Source organism: Canis lupus, chromosome 18 (assembly GCF_011100685.1).
Source record: "Canis lupus familiaris isolate Mischka breed German Shepherd chromosome 18, alternate assembly UU_Cfam_GSD_1.0, whole genome shotgun sequence".
Classification (NCBI taxonomy): Eukaryota; Metazoa; Chordata; class Mammalia; order Carnivora; family Canidae; genus Canis; species Canis lupus.
Genome location: NC_049239.1, coordinates 36,429,293 through 36,456,623, shown reverse-complemented (window position 1 = coordinate 36,456,623; position 27,331 = coordinate 36,429,293). Strand labels below are relative to the sequence as shown.

At 36.4% G+C, this 27,331-nt stretch overlaps 1 protein-coding gene across 6 annotated transcripts in view; it reads left to right on the top strand.

The window, feature by feature from the left end:
* DNAJC24 (DnaJ heat shock protein family (Hsp40) member C24) overlaps positions 1-27,331 on the top strand; it is a 79,917-nt gene that overhangs the window by 1,071 nt on the left and 51,515 nt on the right. For 5 of the 6 annotated variants that reach the window (XR_005373410.1, XR_005373411.1, XM_038563131.1 and 2 more), the window contains exon 2: positions 230-373. Coding sequence is in view for 4 of the 6 variants with exons in the window: in XM_038563131.1 (XP_038419059.1) it covers positions 263-373 (111 nt within the window). In the remaining 2 variants the exon portion in view is untranslated. Of the gene's footprint in view, positions 1-229; positions 374-7,100; positions 7,207-27,331 lie in introns of all 6 variants that reach the window. The other variant, XM_038563132.1, reaches the window with a different exon arrangement.

Here is a 27,331-nt window from a genome sequence, read left to right as displayed (position 1 = left end):
GAGAAAAATTTAAGGAATAAGCGTATATTGTGAAACATGTAACAGATTTGCCATACTTGCCCGTATACTTACACATGAGATTCTTGAGGTGTTTTAAGTGAAAACACATGCTTCATCAGGTTTGCGTTATAATCCTGATTTACTCAACTAAATATTAAAAAATTTACGAAAGTACTTGTTTCTTTGAACCTGCAATCCGTAATGAGTGGTCATCAATATTTCTATTCAGCTGATCTGAGAAGACCCACTTCTTGTTCGATGGATGATGGCATTTGAGCAGATACCAAAAAAGGACTGGTACGGCATTTTGGGGGCAGACCCATCTGCAAGTGTGTCAGATCTAAAACAAAAGTATCAAAAACTCGTATTAATGGTAAGTCTTTTCTTGCAGATCTAAGTCATGAAGGAAAAAGGCTTTTTTGTTGTTGTTTTAATGTGATCAGAAATGTAGGTTCCCATAAAATGAATATATAATAAATATCAAAGCAGAAATTAAGGTATTAGTGTGGTTTAAATGAAAGTTTCAGTAATATTGTAAAAAAAATTTTTTTTTTAATTTGAGCGGGGAAAACATGGTGGTTTGGAACAGTCATGATGGTTGAGTTAGAATCCTGATTCTAACTAACTGTGGGAACTTGGGACATTTTACTTTCCTATCTATGTGCCTCAGAGAGGATTAAATGAAATAGTCCATGTAAAGTATGTCATAAGCACTGTCAGTACCCAGTGGCCACTAGCTACCTGTGTCTACTGAGCACTTGAAATGTGGCTAGTCTAAAATGGAATTTATTTATTTTATTTTTAAAGATTTTATTTATATAGTCATGAGAGACAGAGAGAGAGGCAGAGACACAGGCAGAGGGAGAAGCAAGCTCCGTGTAGGGAGCCCGGGGCTCCAGGATCACATCCTGGGCTGAAGGCGGCGCCAAGCTGCTGAGACACCGGGGCTGCCCTAAAATGAAATTTATTACAAACGTAAAATACATTTGGAGACTTAGTACAAAAAGAGAATACAAAATAATCCGAGCTTTATGTTGATTAAATTGAGGTGATAATTGATTAATATTGAGCTGATAACGTTTTGGGTATATTGGCTATTTTGCATATTTGACAGTAAGTATGTGCATACAGTAATAATCAAAATGAATTTAATCTTTTTACTTTTTTATTATTTTGTTTTTTAAGACTTTTTAAAATTTATTCATTCGTGAGAGACTCAGAGAGAGAGAGAGAGAGAGAGAGAGAGAGGCAGAGACACAGACACAGGCAGAGGGAGAAGCAGGCTCCATGCAGGGAGCCTGAGTGGGACTCGATCCTCGGTCTCCAGGATCACACCCGGGGCTGAAGGCGGCGCTAAACTGGGCCACTGGGGCTGCCCTATTATTATTACTATTTTTAAAGATTTAATTTATTTATTCATGAGAGACAGAGAGAGAGAGAGAGAGAGAGAGGCAGAAACACAGGCAGAGGGAGAAACAGGCTCCATCCAGGATCACACCCTGGGCTGAAGGCGGAGCTAAACCGCCGAGGACTCCCCCCCCGCCCCCCAGCTGCCCTGCTTTTTACTTTTTTAACATAGCATATGTGGCTTACGTTATAGTTTGTGTTGTCTTTTTTTTGAATGGTGCCAATTTAGGCCATTTATACAGTTTTACACATGACTGCCATTCTTTGGTGAAATAAGTTATAGTATTTATAAATAAATAGGTTTTTTTCTGGGCTGTTACTTTAATTTTTTTCTTTTTTTTCTTTTTAATTTTTTTCAACCTATATGTTGGTGTTTCTTAAGCCAATGTCAGTACTCTATAGTGGTCTCCAGTTAACTCCGTTTACAAAAGGGGTAGAGGACCATTACTTATATAGCATTAGTTTCTGTAGTTTTTGTCAAATCTATGAGATTTTTGCCAAAATTGTTAGTCTCTGTTGTGAGGGATGCAGAAATTTTACTGGAATGTATTAATATCCCTTTAAGTAATAAGTTGGCTAAATGGTGTTAAGATTTCTTTTGTCTCAGAATTCTTAAGATTTCTCTCAGCAAAGTCGGGTAGACTTGATGGAAATTTTTTTCCTGGTGCTGAATCATCCTTGTGCCACATATGACTACTGGAGAAGTAGACTGGGTCTAGATCATGCAGGCCTTGTAGGCCATGTTGGCCTTTAATTTGGCATCGAGAAGCCATGTACACTTATGTGGTAGCATCAGTCAAACACCAGGGTGAATGAATCATTTTGCATACCCTTTTGTGACATATCAGAGTTACATTTGCTCTAGATCTTCAACATTTGATGCTATTTCTCTCTTTGTTCTTTTGGGGGTTTCTCAATTTTGCCCTCATTTGCATTTGGCTCACGATAATTCTTTATCATGTGGGGCTGTCCTGTGCCTTTTAGGATGTTTACCAACATTCTATTTGCCAGTAACAACTGAAGAAGTCTCCTGGGGGTAAAAATGCCCACCTCCCCATCCCATTAAGAACCACTGCACAATTATGTATTTCTAGTGATCTCTCATTGGGGTTTTATTTTGTATTCTCTGATAACTAATGATTTTAAGCACTTTTGAATGTTATCACTAGCCATTTGTATAATTATCTTTTCTGAAGTGTCTTTAAAAAAAGTTAAGTGTATTCTTGATCTTGTGTATACACTGTGTATATTTTCCCTAATCTATGGCATGCCAGCTCATTTTCTTGGTGTTTTTTGATGAGCAGAATATTTTTGTTTTGATGAAATACATTTTATCATGTCTGTTTTTTGGTTCATGCTTCTGTGTCTTCTTTAATGAAGGTCATGAAAATACTTTTTTTTTTTTTTTTTTTTTCTGTATTGGTTTTACCTTTAGACCTGTGTTTTTTTGTATGTATGGTGTGAGGGGGAAGGTCATGTTTTTGTTTTTCCCTCAATAGGGATATCCAGCTGTTCGTTTATTGAAAAGATTTCCTTCTCTGCATTGTATTGTCAGTGTCTTGGCAGTGGGAGTCTATTTCTAGACTCTATTCTGTTTGCTATATTTGTGCTTTTACTAATACCTCCGCCTTGATTATTGTAGGTTTATAGTCTGTTTCAAAGTCACATTGAAGTTAAGTTCTCTAATTTTATCCTTCCTTTCAAGTTTATTTTGGTTACTTTAGTTTGCTTGCATGTCCATAAAAATTTAGGATGAGCTTCTAAATTTCCATTTAAAGAAATCCTGCTTGAATTTTAATTGTGACTGTATTGAATATATGCTCATTTGGCAGAATGGACAGTTAACAATATTGAGTTACTTTAATTTCTCTCAGAAATATTTTAGAAGTTTCAGTATAATATTACACATCGTATTTGTAGTTTTTGGTGTTTTAGGTTCTATTGTACATGGTATTTTTAAAAATTTTATTTTTTGGATATTGATTGATAGCATATAGAGTTTATTTTAATTTTATTTATTTTATATTTATTCCTAAAAGACTTTTTTTTTTTTTTTTTTTTTTTTAATTTGAGAGAGAGAGAGCGCAGAAGCATGGGGAACAGCAGAGGGAGGGGAATGGATGTCAGCAGGGATCCCGACACCCAGGTGCCCATATTTTATTGATTAGAGAGAGCAAGCGAGAGCGCGTTCAGGAGTACCCAATGAGAGCGTGGTGGGGGAAGGGCAGAGGAGAGGAGAGAGATTCTCAAGTGGACTTCTTGCTGAGTGCAGAGCCTGGTTGGTTGTAGGATCCCAGGATCGTGAGATCATGATCTGAGCCAAAAAACCAAGTCAGCCACTTAACCAACTGAGCCACCCAGGCACCCCAGAAATATATTTCATTTTCATATACTGATTTTGTATCCCACAGTTTGCTAAATTAGGTGGTAAATACTCAGCAGTGTAAATACTAAATCATATGCTATTTCCATTTTTAACTTTTTGCAGAATCTCCATACTAGTTATTATTTCTTATTTAAATGTTTCATAGAATTTACTAGTCAAGTCATCTGGGCCAGAAGTTTTCTTTGTGGGAAATTTGTAATTATGAATTTAATTATTTTTTGAGCTACAGGGCTATCCAGATTTTGTCCACATAGGAAAACAACAATGCTGTTTTTATTAAAAAATCTATCCATTTGATTTAAGAAGTCAAAGTTATTATCATGATGTTCATACCATCCTTATTATCTTCTTATTACTGAAATATTTGTAGTGATGTTCTCATTTTCATTCTTTATATTGGTAATTTGTGTTTTCTATTTCTTTTTTCCTGATCAGTCTTGCTAGAGGTTTATCTGTTTTTTTAAATCTTGGCCAGGAACCAACTTGTACTTTGTTGGTTTTATATTGTTTGTTCATTTTTCTTTACTTGGTTTCTGCTTTTAACTTTGTTATATCTCTTCTTCTGCTTGCTTTTCTTTTTCTAGCTTATTAATGTAGAAAATTACATCATTGGTTGTACACCTGTCTTTTCATACATAGCTATTTAAAGTTATAAATTTCTAAGCTTAAAGTACTCTTTTAGCTTCATTCTACAAATTTGATATGTGTATTTTCATTATCATTCAGTTCAAAATATTTTAAAATTTCCTCTGTAACAGTTTTCTTTGATCTGTGGAGGTATATTGGAAAATACTTAGGTATCTTTCTATTATTGATTTCTAATTTAATTCTGTTATGGTTAGAGTGTACTTGGTATGATTTCATTCCTTTGAAATTAATAACCTTTTGCATCGCCTAGCTCATCTATCTTGGTGAATGTTCTCATGTACTTGAAAAAATGGCTGTTCTGCCATTATTAAGTATACTGTTAGTGTCTATTAATTAGGTCAAGTTGATATTGTTCAAATATTCTATAGCCTTACTGATTTTTTTTTTTTTTTAGATTTTATTTATTTATTCATGAGAATACACAGAGAGGAGATAGAGAAGCAGAGACACAGGCAGAGGGAGAAACAGGCTCCATGCAGGGAGCCTGATGTGGGACTCGATCCTGGGTCTCCAGGATCACACCCTGGGCTGAAGGCGGCGCTAAACCGCTGAGCCACCGGCGCTAAACCGCTGCCCCTTTTTTTTTGTTTTTGTTTTTTTTAGATTTTATTTATTTACCTTACTGATTTTTTTGTCCATTTGTTTTACCAGTTTCTGAGAGAAGGACATTTACACCTCTTAACCATGATGGTGGGTTTGTTTATTTTTCTGTTAATTTTTGTTTCAGTTATTTAGGATCTTCATTATTATTAGGGGTATGTAGGTTTAAGATTATCTCTTCATGAATTAGAACCTTTGATCATTATAAAATTACCCTTTCTATATTTCACAGTATAGCCACACCAGCTTTCTTATACTTAGTGTTTGTATGATTTATTTTTAACCATCCTTTCACTTTCAGTCTGTCTCTTTTATGTTTTAAGTGTATTTTGTTTTTATAGTGAATAATTGGGGCCTTAAAAGAATTCCAACCTGTCAATCTCTGCCTTTTGTTGAGGGTGTTCAGTCCATTTAGGCAAAACGATTACCATAGTATAGTTCACATCCATCTCCTCGCAAGGTTGCCTTTAGCTGTGTGGTAAGAACTTCTAAGATGAAGAGACTCTCCTAGCAACTTTCAAGTATACAGTTGTTACTATATTCACCATGCTGTATACTAAGTCCTCTGAACTTACTCATCTTATAGCTGCAAGTCTGTATTCTTTGACCCAACATCTCATTTTCCCCACCCAGTATTTCATTTATATTTGATGTAATAATTGACAGTGTTTGGGTTTAAATCTGTAATCTTTCTATTTTACTCTTTGGATTTGTCCTGTCTGCTTTTTGTTCCTCTATTTTGCCTTTCTTACATCTTGTGGGTAAATCAAGTATTTTTTTTTATTCTACATTATTTTTTGTTGAATTTTTAGTTAAGCTTCTCTATGTGTTTTTTGGTGATTTTTTTCTAGAGATTATAATATAAATGTAATCATTTTATTTTTTATTATTTTATTTATTTATTTTTAAAGATTTCATTTATTTATTCATGAGAGACACAGAGAGAGAGAGAGAGAGAGAGAGAGAGAGAGAGGGGCAGAGACACAGGCAGAGGGAGAAGCAGGCTCCATGCAGGGAGCCTGACGTGGGACTCAATCCCCGGTCTCCAGGAGCATGCCCTGGACTGAAGGCAGAGCCATACTGCTGAGCCACCAGGGCTGCCCTGGTGCCTTAAATATGTGTTTGTGTGGGGTTGTGTTTATCTTTCCTAGGGTTAACTGAGTTTCTTGGATTTGTGGTTAATGCCTTTCTTTCGCTGCTTTTGGAATATTTTCAGCCATTATGTTTTCACATTTTTTTTTCCTGCTCCATTCTTCCTCTCTTCTTTTGGGATTCTAATTACATGTATATTGGATTGTGCCATAGTTACTGGATGCTCTGTTCTTGTTTCTTCTAGTCTTTTTTTCTAGTTTGCATAATTTCATTGACCTCATCTTCAAATTCTTTGGTTTTATTTTTCCTCTACTATCTGTAGAGGTATCTGCTGTAAACTCTATCTGCTGATAAACTCATTAAAGAAATTCTTAATCTTTCTTATCTAATCTTCATATCTTGGATTTCTCCTATCTCCTTTTTTATATAGTTTCTGTATCTCCCATTCTTTTCACATATACTATGTATCACTTCCTCTAGCTCATCTACTATACTTAACTGTAGTTATTTTAAAGTTCTTGTCTGATAATTTTAACATCTGGGCCATCTCCGGACATGGTTCTATATCCTTTCTTGATGGTGGATCACATTTTATTGCCTCTTCGCATGTCTTACCTGTTTTTACTGAATGCCCAAAATTGTGAATGAAAAGTAGACAGGGATGTAAATACTATCTGTATTTCTAGGCATGGGCATGCCCTTCTGTAAGGCAGCTTGTGTAAGTTGTGCTGTCAGTCTAGTCTGTAACAGAGCTGAGATTTTGTCTTGGTTGTCGTTGCTTTAGTGATTCATTTCACTGCAGGCTTCAGCTGACTTGAACAGGATCAGAGCCATCCCTTTAGTAGAGCTGGAGTCCTCAGGATTTGTCTCAGCTTTCCTGTCCTGTCTGTAGACTTCAGCAGGACTCCTGCATGTGAGGAGTGGTCTCTCAAGTCTCTTTCAGTTTTTTGTTTTTTTTTTTTTTTAGCTCTGGATGACCGTTTCCTGGTATTCAGCATGAAGTCTGTATTCCGTGGAGGTTTGCTCTCATGCCCTTCACTTTTAGTGGGCCACTTGTCCCAGTGTCTCATGAGGTGACTCTTGGCTCTCCTACCCTTTCTTTCTTCTTTCTAGTGAGCACTTGAAAAAGGCCAATGGGGTAGAATTGCTGGGCAGGTACAGTCTCTGTACATTTGGGGTGTCTGGGGACTCTAAATTGTCATGCCAGTCTGTAGTCAGCTTTTAAAATTGATTAAAAGTTTGTTTTCTTCTTATCTGTGTCTCTGTTGGCTTGTTCCCTCTGCTTTGCCAAAGATAAAACCAGTGATGGGTTTCCTCTCTTTTGGGGAGGGCCTTTTCGCTTTGAATTTGGATTCATTGGGGTTTTCAGTTCCCTATTTTAAAAAAATGAGTTTGTATGATATGTGGCTGGTTCTACTGGATTATTCCTATCAGCATTAAAATGTACCATTATTTCTCTCATCTTTGAAAAAAAAACAAAACCAAAAACCCCACAACCTTTTTCTCAACCCATTTCTGCCACTTGTTGCCCCAACTCAGTGTTGTTCTTTGTAGCTAAAACAGTATTTCAAAATGTTGTCTCTATGTCTCTATTTCCTTTCTTCAATTTCTCTCTTCTTAACTCTTTTAAACCTACTTCAGTAAGGCTTCGCTCCTACCACACTGAAACTGCTCTTATCAAGATTGCCAGTGATAACCTCTAATGGGAAAAATCACAGTCCTGTGCTTTTCCTTTACTCACACATAATTCTTTTGTCACCAGATGTGTGGGTATTCTACATACCAAGCAATTTCCTGCAACACCAGTTGGATTTTCTATTATTCACTTCAATTTTGACATTACCTGGAAATGGCTTCGGATCCAATGAAATTAAGGGCTTACTCCCATATAAGACTGCCCTCACTTGAGATGTCAATCGCAAGTCCAAGTTTGTCATCTGTACTTCTGACTGACAGAACTTTTAACTGAACCCCTTATAAATTAGAGTTCCTAGACCCCTTCCTTGAGTTTGATAATTTACTAAAATGGCTCACAGAACTCAGGGAAATAATTGTTTATCAGTTTATTGTCTAATAAAGGATATGACAAAAGATACAGATGAACAACCAGATGAAGAGGTACATATTACAGGAGCTTCTGTCCTACTGGAGTTGGGGTTTGGGATATACTACCCTCCTGGCATATAGATGTGTGTGTTCACCAACTCAGATACTTTCTGAACTGTGTGCTATTGGGAATTTTATGTAGGCTTCATCGGGTTGGCATGATTGGTTGTTAACTCCATTTCCATCCTCGTTCCCCTCTCTGGAGAATAGTGGGTGGACTTGGAACTTCCAAGCTTCAGATTATGGCTCAGACTTTCTGGTGACCTGCCCCCATCCAGCAGGCCAGCAAGAGTCTCCCTATTAGAACAAATCACCCAATCACCTAGGAGATTCCCAAGGATTTAAGAATTCTGTGCCAGAAACTGGGGGCAGAGACTTGTATATACATTTTCTATTATTTCACAGTATACATGTTGCTAAAACCAGTGGTCAATACTTAGTCTTCATTTTGATTTATTACTAAGGTGACAATTTATCCTGCTTTTCCCAGAGTAGTTGTAGTTTATGTCTGTTGTCCTGGCATAATTAATAGCTCCCTTTTTCATTTTCTGAAGTGTCAAAGTTTAAATTGTAAATTTATTTTATTTTATTTTAATTTTTTTTGTGTAAATGTATTTTAAAGAGATTTTTTTGGTAGTTGTATACAGTTGTGTAATCTATTACAACAATTAAAGTATGGAACAGTTCCATAATAATGCTAAGACATTTCTTTGTGCCTTTTGATTCCCTGAGCCCTACAATTTTAATCAGCTGGGCAGATGATTCTGGGGCACAGGTGGCTGTGGGACCACTGTACTGTGTTACAGTACCTGCAAATGTGAGGAACTGAAGTCTCAGGAAGGGTTAAAGTGAGAAGAAGAAGAAAAAAAAGATACTTAAAAGGAAGAATGATTAGCCTAACCGTCTCCAGATAAGCTTTGCTCTACTGGTCCTTATGGAGAGATGGAGTATGGAGGAGAGAACTTTTCAGACCAAACTGAGTTAAAACAAAACAAAACACCAGAATTTCTTCTCCTAACTTGGTTTCTTCCTAAGCCACATAGGGCTGAAGGCTTCTGAGCAAAGTTGGTGTGGATGGCTGGGGAAATTGCTTTGGGATAGAGAAGTAGGGCTACTAGGTACTTTCGGTAAGCTGTTGGAAGCAGCTTTGGAAAGGGGGTAAGACACTGTTGCTGAGTATTCCAAGGAAAGGACCTCTTCCTCCAGGCAGACACCACTTTGTTAAGTGATAAATTTACAGTGTCAACCCTACCTATATAACATCAGCATTTGCTATGACATTCTTCTTTGGTTTGTTTGTTTGTTTATTTATTTATCTATCTATTTTTTTCTTTTCTTTTTTCTTGTTTTTTTTTGTATATTTTCTTCACTTGTTTTCTAGGACATGATATTTTCCTAATTTACCCCCTCTAAACTATCTGGAAAGTAGTAGGTACTCAAAATAATATTTATTCAATGAATAAACTGTATGAATGTAGTCATTTTTGTATTTTAATTCCTGTTGATGATTTTAATTTTTTTAAAAGATTTTATTTATTTATTCATGAGAGACAGAGAGAGAGAGAGAGAGAGAGGCAGAGATACAGACACAGGCAGAGGGAGAAGCAGGCTCCATGCAGGGAGCCCGACGCGGGACTTGATCGTGCGTCTCCAGGATCACGCCCTGGGCTGAAGGCAGTGCTAAACTGCTGAGCCACCTGGGCTGCCCCTAATTTTGTATTTTTTATTTCTAATAACTGCCTTTGTACTGAATTTCCTTTTCTTTTTGTGTGTGTGTGTGTGTGTGTGGACTCCTATTGCTTTAGGAATAAAATATCTTTCTAGGGTTAATAAAGTTTTATTTTTAAGGTTTCTTTGAACTTTTTCTTCTTTTTTTTTTTCTCTTCCTTTTGTTATAGAGATTCTTTTCGGTATATTTGGTGATCATTAGTCATCTCTTCATCTTTAAGAATGAAATGTTGTGAGGTGCCTCAGTTAGTTGAGCATCTGTCTTCATTTTGTGTCATGTCCTGGGATTGAGCCCTGCATGGGGCTCCCTGCTCAGCAGGGCACCTGCTTCTTCTGTCCCTCCCTACTACTGCCCCTCAAATAAATACAAATCTTTTTTTTTTAAAGTGAAATATTTTACTTTCTGCTGCTTCATTATTAGTGGATAGGAATGCAACAGATTTCTGTATGTTGATTTTGTATCCTGCAACTTTATTGAATTCTAGTATTTTGGTGGAGTCTCTAGAGTTTTCTATGGATAGTATTGTGTCATCTGCAAATAGAGTTTTACTTCTTTAGCAATTTGGATGCCTTTTGTCTCTTTATGTTGTCTAACTGCTGTGGCTAGGACTTTCAGTACTACGTTGAACAGAAGTGGTGAGAATGGACATCCTTGTCTTGCTTCTGACCATGGAAAAGCTTTCAGTTTTTCACCATTAAGTATGATGTTGGCTGTGGGTTTTTCAATAAGGCTTTTATTATGTTGAAGTATGTTCTCTCTAGACCTATTTTGCAGAGGGCTTTTATGATGAGAGAAATAGAAAATGATGCAAAGAAATGGAAAGACATTTCATGCTCATGGATATATTTTTCTCATTTTTCTCAGGAGACATACCTGAGGCAAGGGAAATAAAAACAAAAATAAAAATATTAGTACTATATCAAAATAAAAAGCTTCTGCACAGTGAAGAAATAGTCAACAAAACTAAAAGGCAGCCTACTGATGGGAAAGGTATTTGCAAATGATATATCTCATAAGGGATATCCAAAAATACATACAGACCTGATGCAACTCAACATCCAAAAAAACAAATAATCCAGTTAAGAAATGGGTGGAAGACATGAACAGACATTTTTTCAAAGACACACAGGTAGCTAGCAGACACATGAAAAGATACTTTACATCACTTTTGCATCAGGGAAATGCAAATCAAAATTGCAATGAGGTATCACCTCACACATATCAGAATGGCTAAAATCAACAGTACAAGTAACAACAGATGTTGGCAAAGATGTGGAGAAAAAGGAACTCTCTTGCACTGTTGGTGGGAATGCAAACTGATGCATCCACTCTGGAAAACAGTATGGAGGTTCCTCAAAAATTAAAAATGGAATGACCCTTTGATCCAGTAATCACACTACTGGGTATTTGCCAAAATAATACAAAAACACTAACTCAAAGGAATATATTCACCCCTATGTGTTTATTGCAGCATTCTTTAAAATAGCCAAACTATGGAAGCAGCCCAAGTGTCCATTGATAGATGAATGAATAAAGAAGATGCGGTATATATGCACAATGCAATATTATTCAGTCATAAAAAAGAATGATACCTTGCTATTTACAACAACATGGGTAGTGCTAGAGAGTATAATGCTAATAAGCAAGGAGTGCCCGGGTGGTTCAGTTGGTTAAGCATCTGCCTTGGGTTTGGGTCATGATCTCAGGGTCCTGGGATTGAGCCCTATGCTAGACTCCCTGTTCAGTAGGGAGTCTCCTTCTCCCTCCGCCCCTCTTTTCTGCTCATGCATTCATGGTCCCTCTTATGTAAATAAATAGTCTTTAAAAAAAACTTCTAAGTCAAATAAGTCAAAGTCAAATACCGTATGATCTCATTTATATGGGGATTTTAAGAAACAAAACAAATGAACAAAGGAAAAAAGACAAACCATGAAACAGACCTTTAATTATAGGGAACAAATTGATGATTACAAGAGGGGAGTTGGGTGGGGGGATGGAGACTAAAGAGAGTATACATCTCATGCTGAAAAATAACATGATACAAAAATTTTATTTTTTATTTTTTGTTTATTTTTAATTTTTATTTATTTATGATAGTCACAGAGAGAGAGAGAGAGAGAGAGAGGGGCAGAGACATAGGCAGAGGGAGAAGCAGGCTCCATGCACCGGGAGCCTGATGTGGGATTCGATCCTGGGTCTCCAGGATCGCGCCCTGGCCAAAGGCAGGCGCCAAACCGCTGCGCCACCCAGGGATCCCCTGATACAAAAATTTTAAAAAAGAATGAAATGTTCCAAGTTTATTTGGAGGTTCCTGTGTATAACTGGGGCTTTCATAAGGTAGACTCAATTATTTTGTTGGATGACCCAAATGTCATCCAACAAAATACAAAATACAACAAAATGACAGCATCTGAATCCATTTCTGAGAGGAGAATTATCAGATTTCCTGCCTGGGAAGATGGGAACGTGGGCTCATATTGCTCCATGTGTTAACTTCCCTTTTTCCTTTTATTTTCAGTGCATTTCTATGATCTATCTCCAGAACATTCTCTGATTTATCTCCACACAGTAAATCTCTGATTTTCTGCTATGGTAGGAGAGAATAGGTGCCTGCTTTGTGATGAGGAGGAGAGCTGGAGGTCTGATTATATCTTCTAAAGTCTATCCAGTCTTTCTGTTGTTAGTCTTGGTCCTCAGCCCCTCTCTCAGAGGTACTTAAAGCCTTCAGTTCCTCAGTTTGTCTGGCCTCTTTGGGAATGTCTTGCCTCTTAATTGTCTTGTACTTCTGACTTGGGTTTCAGTTTTCACTGAATTGGTGACCGTATGTTGATCAATTATCTTTTTTTTTTTTTTAAGATTTTATTTATTTATTTGACAGAGAAAGAACTCACACAGAAGCAGGGGGAGTGGCAGGGAGAGGGAGAAGCAGGCTCCCCACTGAGCAAGGAGCTCAACGAAGGGATTGATTTTAGGACCCTGGGATCATGACCTGAGCCGAAGGCAGTCTCTTACCTGACTGAGCCACCCAGGTGCCCCAGTCAGTTTTCTGTCTTCTCAAATTTTGGTGTCTCCCAACTGCTTTTTCTCTTCTCCGCTCTTATTTGTTCTTATTCATTTATGCTTTTGCTTTTAAGAAATTAGTATTCCTTTACTGCTATTGTAGTCGAGTTGTGGGAGGGAATATGGATAAATATATGTATGAATTTGTCATTTAGTGGAAGCCCTGAACTATTTTCATTTTCCTTTAGGGGCCAGATACCCTTCCTCTGCTATGTGCCTTTGCATTTGCTATCTCTCCCTGAACCACTGTGCCTCTTCCCCTAACTTAGTCCTACTAACTCTTAACTTCTTATCTCAAAACCATCTGAGTTTTAACCTCTGATCCCCACGTGTCCCCCTTCCATGTGCATACCTTCCCTGAGTAGAAGTGCATTTTTGTTATTTCTCTAGGACAGGAGAGATATAGCCAGCAGGGAAGGAGAATGAGGGTAGCTAGAGCATGATAAAATGTCTGTTCCTGTGTTTCCTTTTAGAAGACAGAAGAGACTTGAGCATGTTTACATTTATGGGAAGTAGCCAAGAGAAGGCTTGGGATTGAAGTTATGAGAGAAAGACAGTCATTGACAGAAAGCAGAAGGGGATGGGATCAGAAACGTAGAAGGATTAGCTTTATTATAGGAGAAGGGAGGAACCTGTCTCCATTGTTATAGGAAAAAAGGATGAGAAGATGGATACAACAACAGGTTCCCTTTGTCAGTTTGGTTGCAGGAAGTCGATGAGCTCATATTTGGTAGCTTCTTTTTTTCTCTGTGAAGAAGACAGTAGTTACCTGTTGAGAGGTGAGAAAAGAAGTGGAGCAGCAAATTATAGGAGAGAGGATTTTAACTGGCATTATTCTGAGAAGGCTCCCTATAGGTAACTATGTATGCCGAATAGCAGCAAAAGTCTCAACCAACAGCTAATAGTACAAAGGGCATCCAGAACTGTAAAGAAGCACCAAAACAGCCTACCATCATGGCCTCCTTTAGCCTGGGTTATGGTGACTTCAGTCCTTGTCTTACAGCTAAGCACAATAACTTGTAATTATAGCCATGGGTTAAATTATGTTTAGTGTATTCTGTTCAAGAAGACAAGGAAGTATGTAGTAATAAGTATGTAATTGGTAGCATGTGTATTGTCCTTTATAGATTGTACTTCACAGTTTGCAAATGCTTTCTTTCGCTTCTTATCTGATTTTATCCTCTCGGCAGTCCCATACGGTAGGAAATACTATCCCCATGTTTGCAGTTGAGAAAAACCAAGGCTTAGTTACAGTTAAGTGGTTTGTCTGAAACAAAATTAGTAAGGGGTAGAATTTAGACCTGATCACATACTCTCTCATAATTGCTCTCCAGAAGGGTTTGTAGTTGTTTAAAGGCATCATTTTCAGTGTTCTGGATATCCATGGAACACCTCATTCTTGTACAGGTAATGAAGTATTACAGGAGGTCAGACATAATTACTACTGTTTTAATTTTGAAGGGATCTAGATTATATATGGAGTGAAACTTCTTTATTCCTTTTGTATAAGTTTAGAGTTTCTAATAGAGTTGAGGAAAAGAAAATTATAAGGGGAAACCATAGTATTTATCATGTTTATCAGATTTTTTTTTTCAAAAACAGACTTTAAAGTTTATATTCTTTCTAATTTGAATTACTTGTTTCCCCCTCAGTCTGTGTTTTTCAGTAATGTCCCAAAACAATTGGGAGAATAAAATTACATTTGACAAATACCATTCTGTATCTAATTTTGTAAAGAGGCACATTTATTACATGTACTTTTCCAAGTTCAGAAGACTTCGAATTTAACACCTCCTACATAATTAGTTGTTGGGATAAATAAAATATTGCTAAATCATAGGCTGGTAAGTTTACAATGCATGTTGATTTAGTAAATACTGTTTCCTTATTTCAGTTTTTTTAAAGTAGTACTTATTCAAGGTCCCAATTCTGAAAAAATTTTACTGACTAATTAAGATATTTTAGAATCCTTTAATAAGTATAAATAGATTTATACAATTGTAAAGTGCAGAATTAGCCTTAAGATATTTATTTCACATACCATTCAGTCTGTTGTCTAATAATTTACTATATAAAAATAAGGGTAACTGAATCAGTATTTCCCAGCAGCATTTTATTAATAGGGATTTTACTAGTTAATAAAAGTACATTGCCCTTGATTTCTTCTTATGAACCATTTAAAAAAATATGCTTTAGTTTTCGACTAATATAAGTTAAATAATAATCCATTGCTGTGAAATGGTGTAGGACCTAGAATGATTAGTTATATTCCCATAGTTTTTGTCGTTTGTGCATGTGAAAATTGCTGTTTACGAAAGATAAAGCTTCCCCCCAAAAAGCTTTGTCAAATTGAAAATTGGGGTCTTTTCACATTGATGTTGATAATATTACAGGATACCTTTCAACTGGAAAAGAATTATTGTGTTGGAAAATTATATGCTGCTGTTACAGTATGTTCCATAATCTTAAAGAAAATCCATGTAATTTGAGGCAGGAGTGTGCAGGGGAGGCTCTTACTCTTAATATTGGAAGGGTATAAAATGCCACTTAATACTTATGTGGGTATTCAGAGGTTCTCTTTTGATTACAAGTGGTTATATATATAGATTAGCATTTAAAAAAAAGATTAGCATTAAGCTAGTTATGTAATACATTTTAGAATCTTGAAAAAGAAGGTAGAAAGGATACCTGTGTCGGAGGAAAATTACCACAATTGAAAAGAAGATAGCTAAGGACAATTCTTGAAACAGGACTTTTGCCTGCATTACAAAGCAAAGTGATCTTGATTATAGGAAAGGTGCTTTGGCAGTAAGAGAAATTTTGTGAAAAATCTGCGGGTTTTGTAAGTAAAAATCAGAAGAGTATAACTTCCAATGAACATCATAATTTTTGCTAATGTGGTTAATTGTCATCTGGGTGTCACACAGATGCAAGATGTTTAACATAGGTATCTCATGGAGACTATTATTTGTAGATGGTAGCAAGGTTCTATCGTATGTCTACTATTATACTTCTTATCTAGTGTGGCATTAATATTGAGCCCTGCAGTGTTTTGTCATGAATAGAAATAATTGTGCATATTTTATGTGCATATTTTATGTGCTTATTTTTCTCTTATCTAGTAATAGATTCAGAAGTAGAATTTAGTGATTCATCAGTTGCATACAATACCCAGTGCTCATTACTTCAAGTGCTCATCTTAATGCCCATCACCCAGTTACCCCATCCCCCCCATCTCCCCTACAGCAATCCTCAGTTTATTTTGTAGAGTTAAGAGAGTTAAGAGTCTCTTAAGGTTTTTCTCCCCATTTTCATTTTATTTTTCCTCCCCTTTGCCTGTGTTCATCTGTATTGTTAAATTCCATGAGTGAAATCATATGGTATTTGTCTTTCTGTAACTTATTTCGCTTAGTGTAATACCCTCTAGTTCCATCCACGTCATTGCAAATGGCCAGATTTCAGTTTTTTGATGGCTAAGTAATATTCCATTGTATATGTCTACCACATCTAGTTTATCTATTCATTTGTTGATGGACATCCTGGCTCCTTCCATATTTTGGCTATTGTGGGCATTGCTGCTATAAACATTGGGGTGCAGATGCCCCTTTGAAACACTATGTAACCTTTAGATAAATTCCTAGTAGAGCAATTGCTGGTTCATAGGGTAGCTCTATTTTTAACTTTTTGAGGAACCTCTATACTTTTTTCCAGAGTGGCTGCACCAGCTTGCATTCCCACCAACAATGTAAGAAGGTTCCCCTTTCTTTGTATCCTCACCAGCATCTGTTGTCTCCTGACTTAATTTAATTGTTTTATTAAGATTTTATTTATTTATTCATGAGAGACAGGGGGGCGGAGCAGAGACACAGGCAGAGGGAGAAGCAGGCTCCATGCTGGGAGCCTGACGTGGGGCTCCATCCCGGGTCTCCAGGTTCACACCCTGGGCTGAAGGTGGCACTAAACTGCTGAGCCACTGGGGCTGCCCTCTTCTGACTTAATTTTAGTCATTCTGATTGGTGTCAGATGGTATCTCATTGTGGTTTTTGTGCATATTTTCTTTAAGAAGGTAGGGGACTGGGTCATATTTCAGAAAAAAATGTATTTTAACAAGTGAATGAAGAATTTAGCGCAGAGTTTCTTTTCAGTTCTGGAGATGCTATTACCCATCATGTAATATTGTACTATTCAGAAAACCTGTGCTTTTCTAAATTAAAAAGAGAAATATCTCAAAGGCAGTTGGTTGATTGTTAGCTAAATTCATCATGTTTTTGCTGTTTTGTTAACTCCTTTATTGTGGATGCTTGAGGTATATAGGGCTGTTATATTCCCATATTGAGTATCTCCCCACTCTTGCCCTTTGTTGAAATTTCCCTCTTCCCTCTATTACTACTTCTCTTCGAACTGTTTCTCACTACTCTTACTGCTCTAAAGAGAGTCATTATTTCTTATGCCTTTTTTTTTCTTTTGGCTGCTGTTTTTCTTTTCCCTGTTTTATTTTTGTGTCTTTTCTTTTGCTATTTTTTTCTCCTGTGTATCTTTGTCATTATTTGGTTTACAAAAGCCATTGTCAACTCATGGAAATGCAACTTTCTTCTGATTTTGAACTTTGGGGGATGATACTACATTCACTTTTTGATTCTTCTGGTTGTTTGTTGATGAGCTTAGAGACATTTTGTAAGAGAAAATTTTTGAGATAGAATATTGCCTTTGTAACAATTAATCCATGAAGTAATGAAGACTAGAACCATTCATTGTATTAGTATTGGGAGTAAAACGGAAGAGAGGGGTAAAAAAGAATATAGAGGCAGATTCAGTCACTGAATATATCAGGAAATGGAGAGTTGAAAATGAATTTGTGATTTTTGAGTTTAATCTTAAGGAGGCAGGTGATTTTCTTAGGTAAGTAAGATAAGGAACAGAAGAAGAGGAAGTTTTCTGGGGGAAAGATGTTTGGTGTTTAAAGAGCAAGTTGAGTGTGATTTGTCAGGGGAAGATTTCCACTTATGAGGCCATGTAAAGATTTCCAGTTGCTAGGTGGGAGTGCAGCTATAACTCAAGAGAGGTCAAGGTGAAAAGGCATACATTAGGCATTGACTCCATAAGATTTACCCTAGGACTGAGGAGGTGGGAATATAGTATGTTTTGGTTTCCCAGAACAGAACCTTAGGGAATGGTTCTTCATGAAGAAACTAAAAAGTGGTGGCTAGAGATAAGAGTAGTCTAACAAGGAGAGTGGAATATTACTACAGTCAAGGAAAAAAGAAGGTGTGGCCAACAGTTGCAGACATCGTTTAGAGTGGCCAAGAAGGCTGCTGGCTGAAACAGAGTCCATTAGATACAGCAGCTGAAAACATTTGGCAACTATGGAGAGCTAAGCAACACAGAATAGCAGCTGAAATTACATAGAATTAGTAGACTGTCTTAGGACCAATCAAATCCCCTTAAAAATCACAACTTGATTAACAGCCTTAACTAAATGTTTTAAAAATTGAAAATTGGATAAATTGGCTCTACTGTTTAAAAGGATACATTATCTGACCCAGTGCATTATTTAATAGAAATGAATGAAAATTACACCAGAAATTTGGTGGAAGATGAAAGATGGCAGTTTGGTGGTGTGGAAACCTGAACTTTTACTGTGCCTTGTTACTAATAAATGACATAGACTTTTCCCCAGTTCCTGGGAATATGAAAATAAGTAATTTAAGAAGCTCATCACTGGGTACGATATGTAAGTGATGAATCACTAAATTCTACTCCTGAAACCAGTATTACACTGTATGTTAACTAACAAGAATTTAAATAAAAACTCATCATGGAATGTGAAAAAACCAAGCTCATAGTCTTAGATACAGATTGATCCTTGCTAGAATTGGGGATGGAGGCTGGATGGAATGAATGAAAGTGGTCAAACAGCCAACTTCTAATTAGAATATAAACCTTGGGGATGTAACGTACAGCATAACGACTATGATTAGCAGTACTATATTGTATACTTGAAAAGTTGCTAAGAGAGTAAATCTTAAAAGTTCTTACCACAAACAAAACAATTCAAACAAAAAACTGTGAGGTGAGGGATGTGTCTAATCTTATTGTGGTAATTATTTCACAATTTATAAATATGTCACATTGGTATTACTCTGCCATTAAAAAGGTGAGATTTTGCCATTTGGAACGATGTGAATGGAGCTAGAGTATCATGCTAAGTGAAATAAGTCAGAGAAACATATATACCATGTGACTACACTCATGTGGAATTCAGGAAACAAAAAAGATAAACATGGGTGGGGGAGGAAAAAAGAGAGGCAAACCAGAAAACAGGCTCTTAACAATAGGGAACAAACTGAGGGTTACTGGAAGGGAGGTGGGTGGGGGGATGGACTAAATGGGTGATGGATGTTAAGGCACTTTTTGTGATGAGTGCTGGGCATGGTATATAAGGGATGAATCACTAAATTCTACACCTGAAACTACTATTACACTGTATGTTAACTAAGTGAAATTTAAATAAAACCTTGAAAAAGAAAAATACATTACATCATCCTTGTGTACTTGAAGGCAGTGCTATGTTAATAACATTTCAAAAGCTGGGAGGAAGGGAAAAAAGAAATTTACCCTCTCTTACCCTTCCTATTTCTGCTAAAATCTTGCACGTCCAAGTAGGGTATGTCTTAAGTCATATTAATTAACTTCATGGGCCAGAGTTTCATTTGTAAAAGAGTTGCTTGTGCTGTTACTTTTTAAAGCCTGCTCTGTGGGGCCCCTGGGTGGCTCACTGGATTAGACGTCCAACTCTTAATGTCTGCTCAGGTGAGATCTAGCCCCATGTTGGGCTCTATGTTGAGTGTGGAGCTTGCTTAAGGTTCTCTCTCTCCTTCTCTGCCCCCTCCCTCTCCTGCTTATGTTTTTTTTTTTTTTTTTTTTTTCCTCTCTCTCTCTCTCAAGCCAGCCAGCCAGCTTAGAATTTGTTTCTTCTGTAGTTCTTTTGTATATCTTCAGGTATCATCTAGTTGACTCCCTGGGTCTGAGAATTTTATCCTAGTTTATCATACTGTAAGTAACTTTCTTGCAGTAATCCCAGATTGTTCTGTTGATTATCCATGCACTCTAGATAGAAAAAAAAATAGTGTTGAGACTGCTGTGAGAATCTGTCTCCAGTTTGTCATGTGTTTAAGATAAATATTCTCTTCACAGGCTTGCCTGAAATTCTATCACTGACAATTCTTTTAAAATTTAATCTCAGTATAAGTGCCTCATAATTTGTTTTTGTAGAAAATGAAAGAAATAAATCTCAAAATAATTTTCTAATTATGATCTGACTTCTGTAGCTGATAGAAAAATCCATGAAGGAGTCATTTAGGGCATTGTTATATTTATCTCATAGCCTAGCTTAAAAAAATCCTAGAATTTCAGAGATTCTGACTAAAAGAATTATAGAAAGTCAGAACATGAAGGGACCTTTGCTACAGAAGACTGTTAGATTGGAGAAATGAGATTATTGACCACAGAAAGGTTGAACAAAGATACATGCTAAATACTCAAAATCAAATAATATGACGTTACAGATCAAAAATTATTTTCAAAACTTGTGTAAAATGATAATGTTAAAGAAAAGTTAAAATGGGGTAAGTAAATATTTTGTTTTAAAATACATTTACATTTAGAATTTCCTGATGATTTGGTGTATATTGTTTTCAGTTATGCCAAGGTAACAAAAAAAAGCAAAAACCCAAAAGACATTTTGCCCAGTGCTTCCCAAAGGAATTAATACCACACATTTGTTAGTGTTGAAATTCACTAGAGTATTGTTGTTCCACTTTTTCTTTTAAAATAGCTAGAACTTTATAATATTCTTAGGATATATTTCTTTTAGGCATTAAAAAATATTGAAGTATAATTTGTATACAGTGAAATGTACCTAGTTTAGTAATGAGTTTTGATGGACTATTCCTGTATAACCACTACCACCATATCAAGATACAGAACATTTTCATCATACCAGAAAGTTCATTTATGTTCCCCCTTCTTCCCTAGGCAACCATGGGTCTACTTTAACTATCACTATAGATTTCTTTTGTCATTATTATAAGCACTAAAAATTTCTTGATGTTTTATTTGGACTTTAATCAACCAAATTAATTATGACTTTTAAAGAGAGATGAATTTATATAACTTTTATCTACTCCTAAAGAGTTAACCTTATTATAGCATATTACATAATATGCTTTCCACAAAAATGCTGTATAAGAAGTCTGGTTAGCACATTTGGGCTATGTTAGAAGTGAGTTGCCTGGGGTTTACATGTTTTACAAATAGTAATTCATCTTGCAAGGTATTCATAAACCATGCCATGTGAGATATGAAACACCTTTAAAATTTGTCTTAAAGTTAATCATGGATTTTAGCTCATTAATCCCCTTTTACTTGTTAAGGTTATTTGTGTTTTGACTAATTTTTCCTTTATTTTCAAATTAATTTATTCTTAATATATAAATGTATGCTTAAATTATTTTCTATGTCACAAAATTAACGCTGTTTTGCCCACGTTATGTTCTAATTAAAGATCAAGTAGATTATTAAACTCAGTAATAGAATATAAAGCCTCTTCTCATACTTTTAGACTTTTTTATTTTTTTATTTTTATTTTTTTAATTTTAGACTTTTTGACATACTGACTGCAAATTGAGCACCATCCTTGGTACAGCATATGGATAAGATTTCTCAGAAAAGACTGTCTTTCCCTAAAGCAGCTTAAACTAAACATTGCCTTTTCACTATTTCAAGTATTCAAAAATACAAAATATAATTCTTACATTCTCAGAAGTTGGTCCAAAAATTTTTTTTTAAAGAATTGTGCTTTTCAAATTAGTTATGTATGGATTCATATCTGTTTATGAGGATTGAAACAATCTGGGTTTGTCTTCAGTTGTTCGTCCCCTCATTCAACATTTTTTAGAGTTAGTACCTACTGTATTTCTAGGCATTATTCTAGGTGCTTTGGATATAATAGTTTATTGTTAGGAAGAAGACACATGTTTAAATCCTAGTATCTAGTATAATAAATGCTATGATATATACAAAATATAAATTCTAAAATGTAGTTGTCATAGGGAAGTCTGTTTAGAACAGTGATTCAGAGTCCTGGCTTTGTATCTTTTTGTACTGTCTTCGTTTTTTTTTTTTTTTTTTTAAGGATTTTATTTATTTATTCATGAGAGACACAGAGAGAGGCAGAGACACAGGTAGAGGGAGAAGCAGGCTCCCTGTGGGGTGCCCGATGTGGGGCTCTAGGATCACGCCCTGAGCCAAAGGCAGATGCTCAACTGCTGAGCCACCCAGACATCCTTTTTTTTTTTTTTTAATATTTTAAAATTTTGTTGTTCTGTCTTTGAATCTCACCTTTGTTGTTGATGATCTGTGTGATCCAGGAGGATTAACTTAACCTCCCTCAGCCTAGGTTTCCTTATCTGTGAAAATCAAGCTGAGATTTTTCTGGTTCTTTTTTTTTTATCAAGATTAAATGAAATAATGAGTGTAAAACATCAAGCCAATGTCTTGCATGTCATGGCTTATTTATCATCATCACTAGAAATTATGCCCAAGATGCAATTAGAGCCATATAAAAATATAGCATTATGCTATGCAAATTTAATTATTAGTGTTCAGCTTAGAAAATGTTAAAAAATGTAAAATTATATTTTGGATGTGTGCTTTTTATCAGATATTCATTACTGTATGTGTTACACACACAAATTGCTATATAGAGTTGTAATACTTAAAATTACTGTACTTAATGGAAAATGTAAAGAATTTCAAGACTAGGTTTTTTTTTTCTTTTTAAGATTCATTTATTTTAGAGAGTGAGAGCATGAGTGGTGGATGGGGCAAAGGGAGAGTAAGAGAGAGAGAATCCTGAAGTGGACTCCTGGCTGAACGCAGAGCCCAACATGACTCACGACCCTGAGATCATGACCCAAGCTGAATCAGGTGTCAGACGCCCAACCAACTAAGCAACCGGGTGCCCCTCCAGTGTAGTTTATTTTTATTTTTATTTTTTTATTTTTATTTTTTATTTTTTAAAGATTTTTATTTTTTTATTCATGAGCGACACACACACACACACACAGAGGCAGAGACACAGGCAGAGGGAGAAGCAGGCTCCATGCAGGGAGCTGACGTGGGACTTGATTCCGGGTCTCCAGGATCACGCCCTGGGCTGCAGGCGGCGCTAAACCGCTGAGCCACCGGGGCTGCCCTCCAGTGTAGTTTTGATTAATTTTTTTTAATAATAAATTTATTTTTTATTGGTGTTCAATGATTAAATTTTCACATTGCCTTTGGCCCTCGACACCTATGAAACTCCCCCTCCTCTGTAAGTGTTCTTTAGAGAAATTAGTGCTGTTGCCTGCAAATTGCAGAAATGGGAGAGCAAGGTTTTACTGCAGATTCTGCTTGTTAGATTTTTAAAAAATATTTATTTATTTTAGAGAGGGAGAGAGAATATGAGCAGGGAGTGAGGCAGTGGGAGGGGGATAGAAATCCTCAAGCAGATTCCCTGCTGTGCATCGAGCCCTATGTCGTGCTTAATCCTGCAACCCAAAGCTGACCTGAGCTAAAACCAAGAGTTAGATGCTTAACCTACAGAGCCACCCAGGTGCCCCTTTGCTTGTAGTTTGTGTAAGAGAAGTCCCCCTACTCTGGGTTGCTGTATTGTCAAGAAAGAAGGACAAGGGCCAATAAGTGTGGGAATGTATCCTGCCCACGCTGGACTCAGCCACTCCTCTAATGTACAGAATGGGTCTCCTTTGTACAGGTAGATGTTAGATTCTGTTTCAGCTTTCTTCTATTCCACAACCTGTTCTTTCTTCCTCCAGTCATCCCCTCTCTGATGTGTGTAACCATTCTAACCCAAGTGGGGTCATGAAAATGAAAGTTCATTTTTAGGATACTTTCTAGAATAGGCAAAATACTCTTTTTTTTTTTTTTTTTGAGATTCCATTTATTTATTCATTAGAGACACAGAGAGAGAGAGGCAGACACAAGCAGGCTCCATGTAGTGTTTTTCAGTTGTTTTCAGTGGGAAGTTGGTTTGAATGACTTAGCCCCTACCACCACTAGAAATAAAAAGTCCTGTTCCCCTTCTTCCCATTCTTCTCCATTCAATGTGAGGAAGTCCACTTCTCATTGAGAGTACAACTCAAGATCTCCCTTTCTGAAGTTTTCCCTTATACCTGGTCAAAAAAGTATCCCCTCTGTGTCTCATTGGTATATTGTAATTCTGCTCTCCCACTGACCACATCCTGTTTTTACTGTAATTACTTATGCCTACAGTTGCCTCTCAGCTAGAATTCAAGTCTTTGAAGGCAGGTATCCTGTCTCAGTCATTTTTTGTCCTTGATAGTACCAAGTTCTTGTGCCTTCTATAATAGACTCTCACTGCATGCATTGATTGAGTTGCACTGAATTTTGCTGAAATAGAATAAGAGGGTTAAGAAGGCAGTTGGCTCCTGTTATTCGGGCCTCTCTAGGTGGGTTGCAGGTACTGTCCTCTCTTTCCTGTTATTCCTTACAGGTTCAGTGATGATGTTAGATAGTCCTTGACCCATGTGAACTGAAAGCAGAATAGAGCCACAGCATGTGAATTGATTTCACCTGCCGCAATCGTGGAGCCAATGTTTTGTCTACACCTATCCTCCAAGGCTATCCAGCTGTTACATTTCATTTTTAATAATTCAGCGAAGAGTGTAGAACCTTTTTTTGCTTTAGGTTTTCAATAGTTTGAAGACCTACATTTTTGAGAACTTGAAATAGTGATGCAGAAGAGAATATCGAGACCAGGAGGAATAAATGAATTAGATACGTAAAGGGCAGTATCTGAAAAACAAAACAGGGAATATAAGTTTATAGTTTTTAGTTTACTAAGCAAAGAATACTTAGGAAGGAGAAATTATAGTCATTAAAATTATAGGACTTTAAAAAAGCCTTTTAAAAGGCTCCAGTTACCCATTTTAACATGTCTTTCAGTTTTGACCTGACTGCCTCATAATAATCACCATGACTCTTGCATACTATCTTGTTATTTTAAAATTATCTTAAAATAATATAACAAATTATTCTACAGTTTTAGTTTTGGGCTCCAAGGAAGTCAGTGTTAAAATGAGTTTCAAGTGGTGAAGTACTCAACGAGAACAGTTTATTGGTGCATAATGAAAAAGGCCAAAAAACCTGGTTATTTAATCCTGTTTTGTATGGGCCATGATTCTCCCAGATACATTAAGCAAATTTTAGAAATTACTCTTCTAGTGACTGGTTTACATCTGGAACTCCTTCAAACCCTGATGACTATCTAGAAATCTCTAACTGTGCTCTGAATGCCATCTTCTTGGGGTGTGGTAGGACAGACAGGACAGAGAGAGCTCTCTAAGGGGGATGGGGTGGGGCATAAATTAATTGTAAGATATATATTTATATTATTGTGGATCAATTCTTATTTGCTATAATTATATTCTATAAAGTTGCCACAAACACAGAATCAGCAAACACTGAACCATTGCTTCTAGGGGAATACAGGGTTAGGTTCCTACAAGCCTCCGGTCACATTTTTCATCAAGTGATCAGTACATAGTCTTGTTTTATGTGCACTTCTGTTTAAAGACATTTTAATATATATTGTTAATTCATTGAATTTGAATTCATGGCAGGAAGAACTATAACTCCTGCCTGAAGGAAGAAGCTTATCTAAAATATGAATATTCCTCTGTTAAGCACATCACAGGCTTCTCGTGCTTGGGAACACTAGAGAGCATTCATACTATTCTTGGGGGTCATTTTATTTTTAATATTTTTTGTTTTGTTTTTTATTATTTATTTTCTTAATTGAAGTTCGATTTGCCATCTTGGGGGTCATTTTAAAAGGTAAAATTGACAAAGGGATCCCTGGGTGGCTCAGCGGTTTAGCACCTGCCTTCGGCCCAGGGCATGATCCTGGAGTCCTGGGATCAAGTCCCACATCAGGCTCCCTGCATGGAGCTTGCTTCTCCCTCTGCCTGTGTCTCTGCCTCTCTTTCTCTGTGTGTCTCATGCATAAATAAATAAAATCTTTAAAAAAAAAACAAAAGAAACGGTAAAAATAACAAAAAAGCACAAAAATGCAAAAAAACACAATCTGGCACTGAAGTAGAATGTAAAAAGGGACACTTATTTTCATACATTATGAGAACTGAAACAGTCGGGGACATGCATCTTGAGAGACTGAAGTTTTTCACCACTCTGGCATTTCCATGAATTACTGCGAAAGCATTGCAAGTGTTGATTTGGGGGTTATAAAATAATTTTCACAACTAGGCAAATTTACAGATATGGAATCTATGAATAATGTGGATTAACTGCATTGATATGTATTTATATTTACAGGGCTTGCTCTGGTCCTCTTCTACCACCCGTATTTAAAAACATTTTTAAATTGTATTCAAAATTATGTTTGCTTATACTGTCATTTATTTTTACAAAACAACGTGAGGTATATGGACAGATTTATTCAGGAACCAAGTATTTATTGTCTTTTGTGTGCCAGGTGCTACAAATATAGTTAGTGGTAATATGGACAAAGGTCTTCGCTTTCATTAGTAGCTTATAGTTTAGCAAGTATTCTTTCCATTTTTCAGGTGAGGAGGTTTTATACAGTTGAATGACTTTTCTAAGGTCACATAAAGCTAGAATAAGAACTCGATATTTCCTGTTTTATGATCAATGCTGCTTCAGTTTTCTCTTCCTATTTTGAAGCCTCCCTTTCTATTAGCTTTCTTCACTCATCAGTAGAATGTCTTTCAAAGAAATTCTCCCTTGGCCCTGATTACTCTGGTTGTCACTCCTTACTTCTTTCTTGGCAAACATTACTTGACTGCCATCCATTTCCTTCTCAACCCACTCTCTTTCACCACTGGCATTCTTCTAAATGGCACCTACTTGCCACATTCAGTGCATTAACCATGACATTTGCTACTCTTACATGTCTTCCATCTGCCTTGAAACTCCTTCCTCCCTGTGCGTCTGTGGAGTCCTGATGCTTTGTTGCTCTCTGCTATATTTTATTTTTCAGCATCTTTTCCTCTATCTGATGTAAATGTTACTGACTTTAATCTTTTACTTTCTTCACTTATTACCAAATTAAGAACTCTTTTTTTTAATTTAGTTAGTTTGTTAAGTAATCGCTACATCCTGCATGAGCCTTAAACTTGAACCCCTAAGATCTAGGATAGCATGCTCTTCAGACTGAGCCAGCCAGGCACCCCCTAAAATAGGGA